At 44.9% G+C, this 15,922-nt stretch overlaps 1 protein-coding gene across 3 annotated transcripts in view; it reads right to left on the minus strand.

Annotated features, from left to right (window-relative positions):
• Positions 1-15,922, minus strand: part of mipol1 (mirror-image polydactyly 1) — a 41,372-nt gene that overhangs the window by 19,824 nt on the left and 5,626 nt on the right. Inside the window, exons 3-10 of one of the 3 annotated variants that reach the window (XM_035167911.2) lie at positions 12,115-12,190; positions 11,890-11,957; positions 11,054-11,195; positions 9,019-9,124; positions 8,731-8,815; positions 7,260-7,386; positions 415-448; positions 170-340 (exon numbers count right to left, since the gene is read on the minus strand). In XM_035167911.2, the coding sequence (XP_035023802.1) occupies positions 170-340; positions 415-448; positions 7,260-7,386; positions 8,731-8,815; positions 9,019-9,124; positions 11,054-11,195; positions 11,890-11,957; positions 12,115-12,190 (809 nt within the window). Of the gene's footprint in view, positions 1-169; positions 341-414; positions 449-7,259; positions 7,387-8,730; positions 8,822-9,018; positions 9,125-11,053; positions 11,196-11,889; positions 11,981-12,114; positions 12,191-15,922 lie in introns of all 3 variants that reach the window. The other 2 variants (XM_035167910.2, XM_035167912.2) reach the window with 2 other exon arrangements.

The raw sequence follows: 15,922 nt of genomic DNA on the forward strand, positions 1-15,922 counted from the left end.
CAACTAGTTTGTGGTTCGGACATTTGAAAACACGTTTCTTCTGCACAGGAGTTACATACAAAATATTAAAATATGAATATTATCATAATATATATCAGAATAACAGAATATATATATATATATCAGAGCTCTAGACAGAGACAGGTGAACAGTCAGACAGGTAAGTCACCTTGGCAACAGAGCCGTCTCTCTCCTCCATCACAGCCTTCATCTCCTGTGCAGTGATGTCACTTCGACGTTGCTGAGCCAAGCGCAGACGCTGAACCAGCACTGAACCGAACTCTTCGACTTCCTGGGCGGAGTCGGCATCACAGACACACTGAAGCAGCTCGTCCACATCCTGTCCAGAGGGTTCGCGTTAGATGACACATCACACTTCAAACATAGAACCTGAAGGCAACAGCGTGTTTTTACCATGTTAGTGTCGTCCAGGTTGATTTTCTCCAACCTGAAAACACACAACGAGTTTTAATATTTGTGCTGTTGTGTTAATGTGTTTCCTATGAAAACTACCGACATCCTGACTGAAAACCACCGACATCCTGACTGAAAACCACCGACATCCTGACTGAAAACCACCGACATCCTGACTGAAAACTACCGACATCCTGACTGAAAACCACCGACATCCTGACTGAAAACCACCGACATCCTGACTGAAAACCACCGACATCCTGACTGAAAACCACCGACATCCTGACTGAAAACTACCGACATCCTGACTGAAAACCACCGACATCCTGACTGAAAACCACCGACATCCTGACTGAAAACTACCGACATCCTGACTGAAAACCACCGACATCCTGACTGAAAACCACCGACATCCTGACTGAAAACCACCGACATCCTGACTGAAAACAACCGACATCCTGACTGAAAACAACCGACATCCTGACTGAAAACCACCGACATCCTGACTGAAAACTACCGACATCCTGACTGAAAACAACCGACAGCTTGGATGAAAACAACCGACAGCCTGGCTGAAAACCACCGACATCCTGACTGAAAACAACCGACAGCCTGACTGAAAACTACCGACATCCTGACTGAAAACAACCGACATCCTGACTGAAAACAACCGACATCCTGACTGAAAACCACCGACATCCTGACTGAAAACCACCGACAGCCTGGACGAAAACCACCGACATCCTGACTGAAAACTACCGACATCCTGACTGAAAACAACCGACAGCTTGGATGAAAACAACCGACAGCCTGGATGAAAACTACCGACACCCTGACCGAAAACTACCGACATCCTGACTGAAAACAACCGACATCCTGACTGAAAACAACCGACATCCTGACTGAAAACAACCGACAGCCTGGATGAAAACTACCGACATCCTGACTGAAAACAACCGACATCCTGACTGAAAACCACCGACATCCTGACTGAAAACTACCGACATCCTGACTGAAAACTGACTGAAAACCACCGACAGCCTGGATGAAAACTACCGACAGCCTGGATGAAAACTACCGACATCCTGACTGAAAACAACCGACATCCTGACTGAAAACCACCGACATCCTGACTGAAAACTACCGACATCCTGACTGAAAACTACCGACATTCTAGATTAAAATTAATTCTTTGGACTTAGATCTATACCTTTAAACTTAATTAAGACTCTTTTGATTTGAGGCTAGCCTTAAAATTGTATTTTCTTCATTGGTTTGTGGAATGCTGGGTGAAAAAAGGTGAATCGGGGCCTAGAGTATTTTAAACCGCCCCCCCCCCAGCGTTCCCACTGCTAACCTAATGAAACCTGGATCTCTGCAGCAGCTTGATGATGACCTGAGCAGCGTAGCTACAGCAGCTGTGCAGTAATTTTGTCCTATGCTCCCTGAAGACCACCTGAAACTTTATCATTTTAAAATCACTGTGAAGCTGTGAGGGCCGAGCGGACAGACTGCTCTCTGCTCTGGAGTTTATTTCTCACACAGTCATAACGGTGGACGTGGTATTGGTAACTAGCTGATCTCCTGCCTCTCCTCCTGGGAAGCTCTTTTCATTTAGCCTGCTGCTGTTTTGCTGTAATAAACTGTAATAAGGTGGCCGAGGCGAATCCACTCTGCAGGGAACAGCAGGTAATGAAAGACCGGCCGCCTCCAATAAAGCTCCTCTAACACCCTGCTTACAGCCCATCCAGCTCGGCTCAGCTCGGCTCGGCTCGGCTCGCTCCACAGCCGTCATTAACTCTCCCACTCACACCTCACTCAACAGAAACACTGCTGCACACCATTACTGGAATCAAATCCGAGTAAGAATAAATCTTCATTTATTGTTTCTCAAAAGTTTCCTATCAGACTGAATATTTCACATTTCTAGACAAACTTCTGCCTTCATCATAACTTGACTTTTGAACTGATTTAAAACAGAATTACCCAAAAAAACCAGTGAGAAACGATTCTCCACATCGAGACAGGAACGGTACAATGAGGGTTTATAGATTATTAGGGTTAATGACAAGAAACTTGCCTTTTTGGATTATTCACATGTTTTTGGAAAAACCTGTTGTACTTTGTCAAGCATCTAAGAGTCATCTGCTTCATCATCATCACTATCATCTTCATCATCATCATCATCATCTCCATAACTATCATCTTCATCACTATCATCTTCATCATCTTCATCATTATCACCATCATCACCATCATACAAACACACACACACACACACACACTTCAACTAAAACACACACACTTCAACCTAAAAGGAACAAACACACAGGTATAATAGGCTGCTGCTTCTATTAGGAAAACACACGCACACACACATAGACAGACAGACAGACAGACAGAAACACACACACACACACACACACACACACACACACACACACACACACACACACACACACACACAGTCTGACAGATGGAACATGCTCTTCCATATTCTGTCCCTCATAAAAAGCATTGTGGCTCAAATATCAATTACCCTCTCATCCTGGGGGGAGGAGAAGATGAGAGGAGGAGAGGAGGGGGGCAGGTATCATCTCTAATTAGATTTTCTGGTCTATTTGTCAGTGAGAGCTCATTTCACAGTCTTTACCAAAGAGGAGAGGAGGACGAGAGGAGGACGAGAGAGGAGAGAAAAAGGAGAGGTTTGGTTTTCAAAGTTATTGAGACATTACCAGAGAGAAAAAATACTCAAACACAAAACAAAACGAAAAATCTACGATAAACATAAAAAAAAAAAAAGTCTCATTAGAAATTACTAATGAGTTGTCCATCTTCACCCAGAGAAGATAACACGCCCCCAACAGCCCATATGTCACTGAAGGTCTGTATCTTGTCCATCGTGTCAGTCAGCACACTCAACTCTCAGGCTTCTTTCAGCAGTCCCACCATCACCAGCACAGGCACAGGCCACACTGCCACTGTTTTTAAGATGGTTCCTGCTTGTCAGCCAAACGGCCAACTTGGCGAATCGAAATTATTGGGCCAAAAACAAACAAAACAAAGGAAAACTCTTCACAAAATCCCTGAAACCACCTTTTTACAAGATCAAGGAATGCTCCCAGCCGAGGTCACTGAACTAATAGACTGTGTGTTAGAGTGTCTCAGTTTGAGAGCAGAAACTACCGGACTTCAAGGTTTGGGTATTACCCGGTATTACGTGCTGCTTTAAATATCTGCCATGCCTGTAGTACCAAGCTGTAAAATGGCATCAGCCCAGTGAGATCCCAAAACTCTGGCTGCACGAGGAACAGTCCAGATCGTCCGGCTTGATTAATCCCTGGCCTCCCTCAGCCACAGGCAGGTAGAAGACTGCTACCCGAACCCAGTGCTTTCCAGACCAGAAAAAGTCCATGATTGCTCTCCGAATTTTCTCCATCAGGCCTCTTGGTGGTGTCAGAGCAGTAAGTCTGTGCCACAGAGTCGAGGCGACCAAATTATTGGAAATCAAAACTCTTCCCCAATATGACAGCTGGGGTAGCAACCATTTCCATCTACCCAGCACACACTTTCTCCTTCACTCCCTCCCAGTTTTTTGTTTGAAAGTAATCAGTGCCTAAAAAAGCTCCTCAAACTGCTAACCACACCTTCCCCCACTCAAGACCTCCAGGCAGACTGGGTACTGCCTGATGCCTCACTTTTGCCCCTGTTCACCCGTGCAGGAGAAGCCTTTCCATCAAGAGAAAGTGTTCTTTGGAGAACCTGAATATCGTCCTGACAAACAGCAAAAACAATACAAACAATACCAAAGTTGATATTATAACATTTGGATTTATCAATGACATATATTATCCATGATTGTCCTGTCAGGCACACAATAGGTTTGGGCGGAGTGAACAATTATTTCTAAGATGTTCTTCAACCTGTTGGAAAACGCTTTGGAGAGTATTTTGTAGTCTGTACAAAGAAGGGCAACCGGCCTCCAGTTCTTGAGCAAGGCCAGTTCTCTTTTCTTGGGCAGCAAGGAAAGCACTGCTCTCTGAAGAGAGGCAGAAAGGGATCCTGTTCCAAAACCCTCCAGCAAGACTTGATGCAGATCAGGCCCAAGGATAGTCCAGAACTGTTTATAAAAGTCAGCGGGGAGACCATCAATACCTGGAGTCTATCCTATTGACATCTGATTGACGGAAACTGTGAGATCCTCCAGAGTAAGCTCAGCATCTAAAGCAGCTTTCTCGTCCAGGCTGAGCTGAGGAAGTCATTCCAGGCGCTCCTCTCGGCACTCGATACTGCATTACTCTGCCCCAAATAGGTTTGCATAGTATTCCATTGTATGGCTCCTCATCTCTACAGGACAGGTGGTGACTCTGCCTCCTGGAAGCTTAAGGCAAGCCATCTGCTTTATTTGTGCCACAGATCTCTCCAGATTGAAGAACAACAACTTGGCCCATCCATTTCCTTCAGCTAAAGGAACGAGACCTCACCAGCGCTTCTTCACTCTGTCCTGCAGGAAGGAGCTCAGAGCCACTTTCTTCTCCTGCAGAAATTGACCTGGGTTTTTATGTATCCCCTCTTATATGCTCTTAATGCTATCTTCAAGTTTTTTAACCTCTGCCTTTATCCTAGCACTTGAATGGAAGGTATAATACTTCCTTGATTTGCGGCATTTATGTTTAAGAAGCAGAGCACAGATGTGTCTACTTCTGCTCTGACAATCAACTATCGCCCCTTCACAACCTCAGTTGTTGGGGATGGTTGCATTTGCATTTTCCTTTAATATGATGGCTACCCCTGCAATGAAATTAATGTCGTGGCTAAGGAAACACCAACCCTTCCACCATAAGCTCCAGTCTGTCTCATCTGTTGGGATTTTATGTGTTTCCTGTAAAAACAACACATCAGCCCTTTTTTGAGTTGAGACTTCAGAGACTAGAGCTCTTTTGTGTCCCACCATTAATATTTAGTGACCCTATTGTGAGGCTCCGCATAGAGAGGTCAGAAAAGAGAGATAGACAGGTGGAAACAAACAGTAAAAGGAAGGAAACCCTGTGTGATGATCTATGATCACGTTACTTTCTGGTATTTCTCACAGTTTTGCCTTTTATTGCTTTTCTCAGAGTTGTTATATGTTTTTTGAGACTGAAGCTTTTCTTTTCATCCAACAGGTCAAAGCCAACCATTCTTTTCAGTATTCCAACGGATTTAATGCATTTGTCAGTGTCACTGAAGTAGTCACTCACTTTAACAGACTTTCTGAATGTTTCATCTAGAAATTGATTAGTCTCCTCTAAAGAATACAGTTCTGAGCTCTTGTTGGAAATTTCTCCAATAGATGCTGTAGCTGACTCAAACTCTGTCCTCTCCATCGAATGACACCTGACTACTGAGCACACCCTGTTCTTCCTCAGTGACTGACTGTGTGTGAGCTTCAGTGCCTGCAGGCTGAGAGGAGCTCATTGTCTCTGCTGCTGATTCTGCTTGTTATTATCTGCCTCTGAACTAGCGACACTAGCTGCCGCACCACAGGCAACACACTCGCCAGCCTGAGACCCCACCGCAGACGTAGCACCAGAGGAGGACCCAGCGTGACCCAATGGCCGCTGGCTGCCTGTACGACACACACGCACATTTTCCAAACCTCTGGAGCTCGTGCTCTAAAGAGTCATTAAAAACAAACGGCGGAACCCCGGACACAGTGATCCGTGTGGAGGGAGCTGACAGTGGTTACACCTGCACTAACAGGTCCCTGATAAACACATTCTATCAGCACTGTGTCTGCTGTGGAGACCTTCAGATTTCTGGGATCGACAATATTCCAGGACCTAAAGTGGTCCTCCAACATCGACGACAACACCAAAAAGGCCCAGCAGAGGATGGACTTCCTGTGCCAGCTCAGGAAGTTCAACCTGCCTCAGAAGCTGCTGATCCAGTTCTACACCGCCATCATCCAGTCTGTTCTCTGCGCATGCATCACTGTCTGGTTTGGATCGGCCACCAAACAGGACAGGGACAGACTACGACGCACAGTCAGGTCTGCAGAAAAAAATCATTGGTTCCAGCCTGCCCCCCATCCAGGACCTGTACATCTCCAGAGTCAGGAAACAGACCCATCACACCGTGGACACAACCAGTTCCACTAAGAAGAAGGTAAAGAAGACGAAGGTGAGGATGAAGGTGAGGATTAAGACAAAGAAAAGGAAGGTGAGGATGACGATCAAGGTGAAGAAGACAAAGGTGAAGATGAAGATGAAAGTGAAGATCAAGGTGAAGGTGAAGGTGAAGATGAAGATGAAGATGAAAGTGAAGATGAAGGTGAAGGTGAAGAAGAAGGTGAAGATGATGAAGATGAAGATGAAAGTGAAGAAGATGAGGATGAAGATGAAAGTGAAGATGAAGAAGACGAAGGTGAGAATGAAGATGAGGTTGAAGTTGAAGGTAAAGAAGATGATGAGGGTGAAGGTGAAGAAGAAGGTGAAGATGAAAGTGAAGATGAAGGTGAGGATGAAGGTAAAGAAGAAGGTGAAGATGAAAGTCAAGATGAGGTTGAAGTTGAAGGTAAAGAAGATGATGAGGGTGAAGGTGAAGAAGAAGGTGAAGATGAAGGTGAAGGTGAAGAAGAAGGTGAAGGTGAGGAAGAAGGTGAAGATGAAGGTAATGAGGACAGTTCTCACTTTGTGACCCCCCCTTTAATGGACTGTTTAGGGATTAAGACTTAGTTTTAAGAATTAGAATTAGAATTAGAATTCAGTTTAGGGTTAGACATTTAGTTGTGATGGGGTAGGGGAATGCATTATGCCAATGAGTGTCCTCACTAAGATAGAAGTACAAACGTGTGTGTGTCGTACTCAGCCGCCTGTAGAAGTCGACTTGCATGAAGCAAAGCCTCGTCTCTCTCCTCATTGGCCAACAGGAGTCGTGACATCAGAGCCTGATCTCTGTCCTTCTGAGCCGACCACACCTCTTCCAAGACAACTGAGGAGAAGAGGAGGAGAAGAGGAGGAGAGGAGAGGGGAGGGGAGAGGGAGGGGGAGGAGGGCAGGAGGGGAGGAGAGGAGGAGAGGAGGAGGAGAAGAGGAGGAGAAGAGAGGAGGAGAAGAGAGGAGAAGAGAGGAGCAGAAGAGAGGAGGGGAGGAGAGGAGAGGAGAGGGAGGGGAGGGAGGAGGGGGAGGAGGAGGCAGGAGGGAGGAGAGGAGGAGGAGAAGAGAGGAGGAGAGAGAGGAGAAGAGAGGAGCAGAAGAGAGGAGGAGGGAGGAGAGGAGAGAGGAGAAGAGGAGAGGAGGGAGGAGGAGAGAGGAGGAGGCAGGAGAGGAGAGAGAGGAGAGGAGGGAGGAGAGCAGGAGAGAGGGAGGAGAAGAGGAGGAGAGAGAGGAGAGGGGGAGAGAAAGAGAGGGAGGAGAGGAGCAGAAGAGAAAGAGGAGAAAGAGGAGAAGAGGAAGAGGAGAGAAGAGGAAGAGGAGGGAGAAGAGAGGAGGAGAGGAGAGGAGGGAGGAGAGAGGAGAGGAGAGGAGAGGAGGAGAAGAGGGAGGGAGGGAGGGAGGGGGAGGAGGCAGGAGGGGAGGAGAGGAGGAGAAGAGAGGAGCAGAAGAGAGGAGGGAGGAGAGGAGAGAGAGGAGGAGAGGAGGAGAAGAGGAGGGGAGGAGGGGGAGGGGGAGGGAGGAGGGCAGGAGGGGAGAGAGGAGAGAGGAGGGAGAGAAGAGGAGGAAGAGAAGAGAGGAGGAGAGGAGAGGAGGAGGGGAGGGAGGGAGGGAGGAGGGAGGGAGGGAGGAGGGAGGGAGAGGAGAGAGAGGGAGGGAGGGGGAGGAGGGCAGGAGAGGAGGGAGGAGGGGGAGAGAGGAGGAGGAGAGAGGAGGAGGAGAGGGAGGGGGAGAAGAGAGGAGGAGAGGAGGAGAGGGAGGAGAGAGGGAGGGGGAGGAGGAGAGGAGGAGGAGAAGAGAGGAGGAGGAGAGAGGAGAGGAGGAGGGGAGGGGAGGGAGGGAGAGGGAGGAGAGGAGAGGAGGAGGAGAAGAGAGGAGGAGAGGAGAGGAGGAGGAGGAGGAGGGAGAGGAGAGGAGGAGAAGAGAGGAGGAGAGAGGAGGAGAGGAGAGGAGAGGAGGAGAGGGGAGGGGGAGGGGGAGGAGGGCAGGAGAGGAGGGGAGGAGGGAGGAGGAAAGGAGAGGAGAGGAGCAGAAGAGAGGAGGGAGGAGAGGAGAGGAGGAGAGGAGAGGGAGGAGAGGAGAAGAGGAGGAGAGGGGAGGGGAGGGGGAGGGGAGGAGAGGCGACTGTATATAAAGACGATCAGTGGTTATATATAAAGACGATCAGTGGTTATATATGAACCTGCAGGTCTCTCCCTCTCCTCCTTTCTCAGCTCCTCCTCAAATCGTCTTCTCTCCAGCTCCTTATCTTTTTGAAGCAGCTCCGCCTGCAACTGAAACTCAAACTAATGAAACAATTGATCTTTATTCTGATAATCAACTGATCAGGTCACCTCTCAGCTCCTGTGTGTGTGTGTGTGTGTGTGTGTGTGTGTGTGTGTGTGTGTGTGTGTGTGTGTGTGTGTGTGTGTGTGTGTGTGTGTGTGTGTGTGTGTGTGTGTGTGTGTGTGTGTGTGTGTGTGTGTGTTACCCTGTGATTGGTCCGTCTGACAGTGTCCAGCTCCTTCAGTAGAAAAGAGATGTTTTTGTCTCGATCAAAACTCTGAACTCGACCGATCACGACATCATGATGAAAACTGAGTAGAAACAGGATATTAAAATTACAAACTATACATTTTCAAATAAAAAAATTCTAACTCAAGTGTCAGGTGTGAAGTGTCAACAAGGAAGTAGGGGGATATGTAGAAAGAAATAAACAATCAAAGGGTTGGGGTTAAATCCAATCAGACAAAGCATTGAAGCATAGAGCATCAGGTGTGACGCATCAAGCCTGAGGACTTTTATTTTCAAGTGTGGGGTCACGAAAAGATGCTGAATTTGCATCAGTACTGTTGGTCATTGAGGCTGTGATTGGTCAGGACTAGTGTGACATCATCACAGAGTATGTTTCATTAGAGTGTGACCTAAGTGTAGTGAGTTCAGGTTTTTTAACCTGAGCTGAGGTGTCACATGATCAGATATGAACGCAGCAGCTTTAATAATTCTCTCATATCACCTTAAAGGTCAGACGGCGTCTTGTTAATAAAGCAGGTAAATACGACGCTGACACTGTCACTGATTCTAATCATCCTAGCTCTCTTCACGCCTCCATTGCTTTTACTCTTGTTCTATTTCAGTCTTGCTCTGACACTTCACTAATCAAATCAAATCTAAATTTAATGACGCCCAGAAAAACCCCAACGAGACAAAAGAACCAGAAACATAAATTACACAATGAGAGGCGGTTTAATAAAAGTAATAAAGTTTAATGAATGTGACGAAGAGAAGATGATGGAAAATCTATAACAACATTATCATTGAATGTGTAATTATCTACAGCTGAGACGCATCAGGAGACTGTTTATCAGTATAATGTCCAGATGAAAAAGATGTTTACATCCCTGACGTTAACGACAGAGAACAGTGGTAGTACAGTAGAAGTTGTACAGTAGAAGTAGTACAGTAGTAGTTGTACAGTAGAAGTAGTACAGTAGAAGTAGTACAGTAGAAGTATTACAGTAGTAGTACACTCGACTCTGTATCCGTGTCACAGAATGTTTTACATCTAAAACAGAATAAAACTGATCATTGATTCAAAGGTTCCAAACTAAACCCATTAGGGCCCAAGACAAGAGGCGAGTAATTTCTAATTCTGATTTTAATTTCAAGGCTCATAACAAAACAGCTTTTTATCATTTGAGGAACATTTCCAAAGTGAGGCCATTTCTCTCTGAGCAACACTGAGAGACTAATGGTAATAATAGACAATTGCAATCATTTAACCTCCTTCAGAAGCACTTTCATAACCTGAAGCTTGTCCTAAACAAAATGGATGCTGTTTTCAATTGCAAAAAACATTGACTACAATATCTGTGAATGTCAATAACACTGAGTACAATAGTATAAATATCTTGGCATCTGCATTGACGAGAATCTGACCTTCAAAGTCCAATTTGATATGCTGTTGTCAAAGCTGAGAATGAAACGGGGATTTCTTTTTAGGAACAAATCTTGTTTTCCTTCCTTCACAAGAAGAAGAATTATTTTTTTCAGATTTCCTCTTTTTTCTGGACTATGGTGAAGTTGTTTATGGACGGGCATCAAGCTCCACCCTCAAACCTCTAGATGCAGTTCATCGCTCTTCTGGAGATAGTTATGGGACACATTGATGAGGGATAAGCATATATATATTTTTATGTTGGTTGTCACAACCATATGTTGCCAAAATTCAAGCGAGGAATCAGCTTTTTCTTACTGTATTACACAGGGTTAGGGTTAGACTTCATTAATACCATTGAGACAGTACGAGAATTCATTCACAATACTATTGCTGCTTTTAACTACTGGCATTATTTTCATTTTATTTTATTATTTAGTATATTACACTTTTATTTTTTAACATCATACTTTTAATTTATTTTTAACTTATTTTAATTGGTATAACCATGTATTGTTTCATTGCTGTATTTTTGTAATGCAGTACCTCGGGTTCCACCTCAATGTGTCTCTAAAGGTTCGTGTCTCACCTGTCGTCAGTCTCCACGTGTCTTCTCAGAACAGGACTTCCAGGACCTCTCTGCACTCCATCGTGGGCATCTCTGCAGCTCTCTACACGAGGTGAAGGGCCTCTGCTGGGGGACATGTCCCTCTCCATCTCCCCTGAACCTCCTGAAGGCCGGGCAGAGACAGAGACAGAGGGAGGGAGGGAGGGAGAGAGAGAGAGAGAGAGAGAGAGAGAGAGGGAGAGAGGGAGAGAGAGAGAGAGAGAGAGAGAGAGAGAGAGGGAGGGAGACAGACAGAGGGAGAGGGAGAGAGAGAGAGAGAGAGAGGGAAAGAGAGACGGACAGAGACAGAGACAGAGGGAGAGAGAGACAGACAGAGACAGCGAGAGAGAGAGAGAGAGAGAGAGAGAGAGACAGAGAGAGAGAGAGAGAGAGGAGAGAGAGACGGAGAGAGAGAGAGAGAGAGAGAGAGAGAGAGAGAGAGAGAGAGACGGAGAGAGACAGAGAGAGAGAGACAGAGAGGGAGAGAGAGAGAGAGAGACAGAGACAGGGAGAGAGACGGACAGAGACAGAGAGAGAGAGAGACGGACAGAGACAGAGACAGACAGAGGGAGAGGGAGAGGGAGAGGGAGAGAGAGAGGGAAAGAGAGACGGACAGAGACAGAGAGAGACAGAGAGAGAGAGACGGACAGAGACAGAGAGTGACAGAGAGAGAGAGAGGCAGAGAGGGAGGGAGAGAGAGAGAGAGAGACAAAGAGTGACAGAGAGTGAGAGATGGACTGATCAATCAGTGAGGCTGCTAAGACAACACTTTATCTACTTTATCTTTTTCAGATAAATATGATGATGGTCAGACTCACCCGGAGGACACTGGTCCTGGTCCTGGTTCAGGTCCTGGTCCTGGTTCAGGTCCTTGTCTTGGTTGTGTCTGTTAAACACATGAGAAACAAACTAAGGAAAAGATGGAGAGAGAACAAGGACGGAGGTTCATCATGAGAACGTTAGAACCGGAAGTGATGTAACATGAGTCACATCAACATGTTTGATTCAGGTGTGACATGCACAGGTAGAGGAGACGTTCCTACCTGTCAGACAGGTGGAGGTGGCGTCTGGCAGGTGAAGGAAGACGATGTCTCAGCTCCACGTTCACTCTGGGATTAACTGAAAGATAAACATTCAACTGTCTGTCTCTCACCTGGAACAGGACTGAACCAGTTTCACCTGCTGATGGTTCCATGATAAAAGCAGGTTTTGATTTCTAAAGTTATAAAAATCCGTCCTGAACGTGAACCAGGATCTGCAGGAAACAGCTACTGCTGTATTATCCAGGTCCAGGCTCTGGTCCTAGTTCTGCTGTTGTACAGTAATTGAATAATTTCCTATTTGAGCCTTTTCACTTTGAAACTTTTCCCATTTCCTGTCGTCCTCTGCCTCCCCCGTCCTCCCCCGTCCTCCCCCTTCCTCCCCTATCTCAGATCTTCTTGTGGACTCAGAGCTAATTGTGCGCGGCAGCTCTTCTTATTATTCATGTACAATTACAGATGTGATAATGTGTTTAAATCCTTCTAAATGACCGTTCATGCCTCGCACTCTCTTTGAAGTCTTGACAAAGATGAAAAATCTGCAGAAAAAAGAGAAAATTCAAAGGCCAATCAGAGGTCCAACTATGGGAGGGGGAGGCGGGGGAAGAGTGTCCCTCCCCCCCCCTTGTTCTTCATGTACTTTAAACTAAAGTCCATTAATTTTTTAAGCTGTATTTAATACATTTTGTGCAGAAACTTTGGTGCAGTGAGTGTGGGGGGGGGTTTCCAGCTGACTGCATGAATATTAATGACGGTGTTACGATGATTAAAGAGGCTTCAGCTCAAATCCAACACAATCCGCCTGTGATCCGGCCGCCGACACCACGCCGCCGCCAAGCCGCACATGAATTTAGATACCGACATTAAGCCAGGGAGAGACAACTTTTACAGGACACACACTCGCCGACACACTCACACAACAACACAGACACACATGTGTATGTGTGAGAGATATTAATACACAGGAACGTACAGTAAATACTGATGTACAACAAACATCTACACAAAAAGAGTCAATCTGAGCTTTTATCAAACAAACTTCATTAACATACAGTTTAATCTCAATGAAACTGTTTATTTCACTCAATCGCTTCAGTCTGATTCGTCTCTGGTTTGACTCAGTTAGACTCTGGTCTGACTCTGGTTTGAGGCTAGCTTGATTCTAGTTTGAGACTGGTTTGACTCAGTTAGACTCTGGTTTGACTCTTCTTAAACTCTGTTTTGACTCCAGTTTGACTCCGGTCAGCAGTCAGGGAACCTGGCTATGACATGGAGGTCTGTGTGACCCTCCAAGGATCTGCCTCCTCAGACCATCACTGATCCACCACCAAGCCGGTCGCGCTGGATGATGCAGCCTAACGTTCACCACAATCAGCTGCCACCACCACTAGGATCCACGATCCGCCATCATGATCTCTAATTTGGGTTAAGTATTATCGTGGTATTGTTAAATGTTTAAAAATAACTACGAACCCCCAAACTATAGTAATTTCACCATTATTTCGACATAATATATATTACCGATAAAAAAACGATGATAGTATTTACATTATTTATCGAAGGTCGACAACTTGTTACATTAAGTCGGGACAAATTTGAGCATTTGTTAAACACACGATGTGGCACCAGTGGATGTTAGCATTTGTTAGCTATGACCAGAGATACTAAGAATTATGTTACAGCTTCACCTGCTGCTCCTTCCTCCATGTTTTTATAAAACACAACAAATGCTGCGCCTGCATCTTGGAGACTTGCTGACTATGATTGATGCTGGACAGTTTCAAGCAAATCATCACAGTGTTTCCTCTAGGACTTTCTCTAGAAGCGGGGGTGGTGAAACACTCAGATTTTGCCTTTACAGTATCCGGGTGACCCCCCCTGGCAGCACCACTACATCGAGGCTGCTCTTTTCTAATCACTCACATATAGAACTGATCTTTATAAAAACCTGTACAATTTATGTTCCTGGAAGAAACATCTGCAAGAAGAAATTCTCTACAGTCTGCAGGAGAGAGAGAGAGAGAGAGAGAGAGTGTGAGTGTGAGTGTGTTCGTCTCTGTCGTAAAATGACAATCACATGTATTTAGTTATTAACCAATGATGTCTGATGATGATTCCAGATCGTTCCAGTCACTTTCACCCTGATGTTCTGGCTGTGTGCGTCAATGTGTTAAATTACGTGTCTCATAGACTCTCGAGCGAATCAAACACAAAGTGAACTTCACAAATGCACATAACAAACCCAAATTGCTGGTTTGACTCTGGTCACTACACTTGCTTATGTAGTTACAAACATTTAAACATATATATATTTATAAAACTTTACAGTTTATATGTATTTAATGAAATTACTTTATACTAATAAATATGTTTATACGTTTTATATCTTTGTTATACATATATACAAATACACAACACACTCACTCACACAGATTCCTACACAGAGACATGAATAGCAGCTACTTCAGTCTGTTCAAACAACCCTGCAGCCCACCCTCATATAACAATACTGTGTGTGTGTGTGTGTGTGTGTGTGGACCACCCACTCTGCAGATTAAACACAGTTCACACGAATGCCTCCTCTCTCTCCGTATTCACTCACATCCTCGCTCTGCCTTTATCTCCTTCTGTCTTTATGTCTTATTTTAATCTGCTGACCAGTGTGTGTGTGTGTGTGTGTGTGTGTGTTTATTGATTGGAGGAAACAGGGTTTGAAGATTTGATTAAAATAGAAAACTTGTCACTGTGTACATTTACACACGTATGTTGTTTCTGTGCAGTAACACTGTCCTAACATCTTGTGGAGGAGGAAAACACCACAGAAGAAGAGAGGGCGGAATCTGGCTCTGCTCCGACAAACTGAAAACTGTTTCCTCCGTCATATGGTGAATGTGATCTGGGCGAGGGACAGCGACAGACGAGGGATTATCACTGAGGCCAGGGAATAAATTCAGTTTCCTCTTCTTGTCTCAGTTACTGAACAGGAACAATAAGTATCATTACAAAGATCAGTACGATCAATACTTAAACAACCAATCACAATGATATCAATAACAATATCATTGATACTGGATCAAAATCTAATTTAAGTTAATATGACCTGAAAGAGTTAAAGTTAAATCAGCCTGAAGCACGGTTCACACCTCCCCTTTCAATACCACCTCAGATTATTATGAGACATTGACCCAGTCACAGATTTGCAAGCTTCGTTCAGCCCTGTTAAACTAAAGGAACTGTTCACGCCTGTGGTCTGTTCAGCTGTAAGTGGTTTTCATTTGACGCTTCACTGGCTGAACTGAATCACAGACACAAACAGGGACTCTGCTGTTTGTAAAAAGTGCAACAATGTATTAGCCTTAGTTTAGCACAGTGAATAATCTCCTTTCCTAACCACTATTCCTTGACCCCGATGGAATATGTCACAAGGTCAAGGTAAGATGTAGAGGAGTTAGGAAAGTTAATAGGAAAAGAGTTGGGAAAGGAGATCCACAGTGCAGAGAAAATCCGACTCCACTTACACTCTGTGTTTTTATAATAACAACTTTATTTATAACAGAAGATCCACATAAAATGTGCGGTACTCTGTGCTGTAGGATGTGCGCTGATATGTTAATAAATGTTAATAATATGATAATGTGAGGGATATACGTGGAAGAAACCATATAACTATGAGTGGTGAAAAAATCGATTGTGTCCATGACTTTTATATTTGTATTTAGTTGTGATGATGATGTTGTGAACTATAAGTTCATTATGTTTGTTGTTGACTGGACAGATGTGACAGAGAAGAAATCAGACGATGGTCTGATGT

This window comes from Hippoglossus stenolepis, chromosome 10, assembly GCF_022539355.2.
Source record: "Hippoglossus stenolepis isolate QCI-W04-F060 chromosome 10, HSTE1.2, whole genome shotgun sequence".
NCBI classification, from domain to species: Eukaryota; Metazoa; Chordata; class Actinopteri; order Pleuronectiformes; family Pleuronectidae; genus Hippoglossus; species Hippoglossus stenolepis.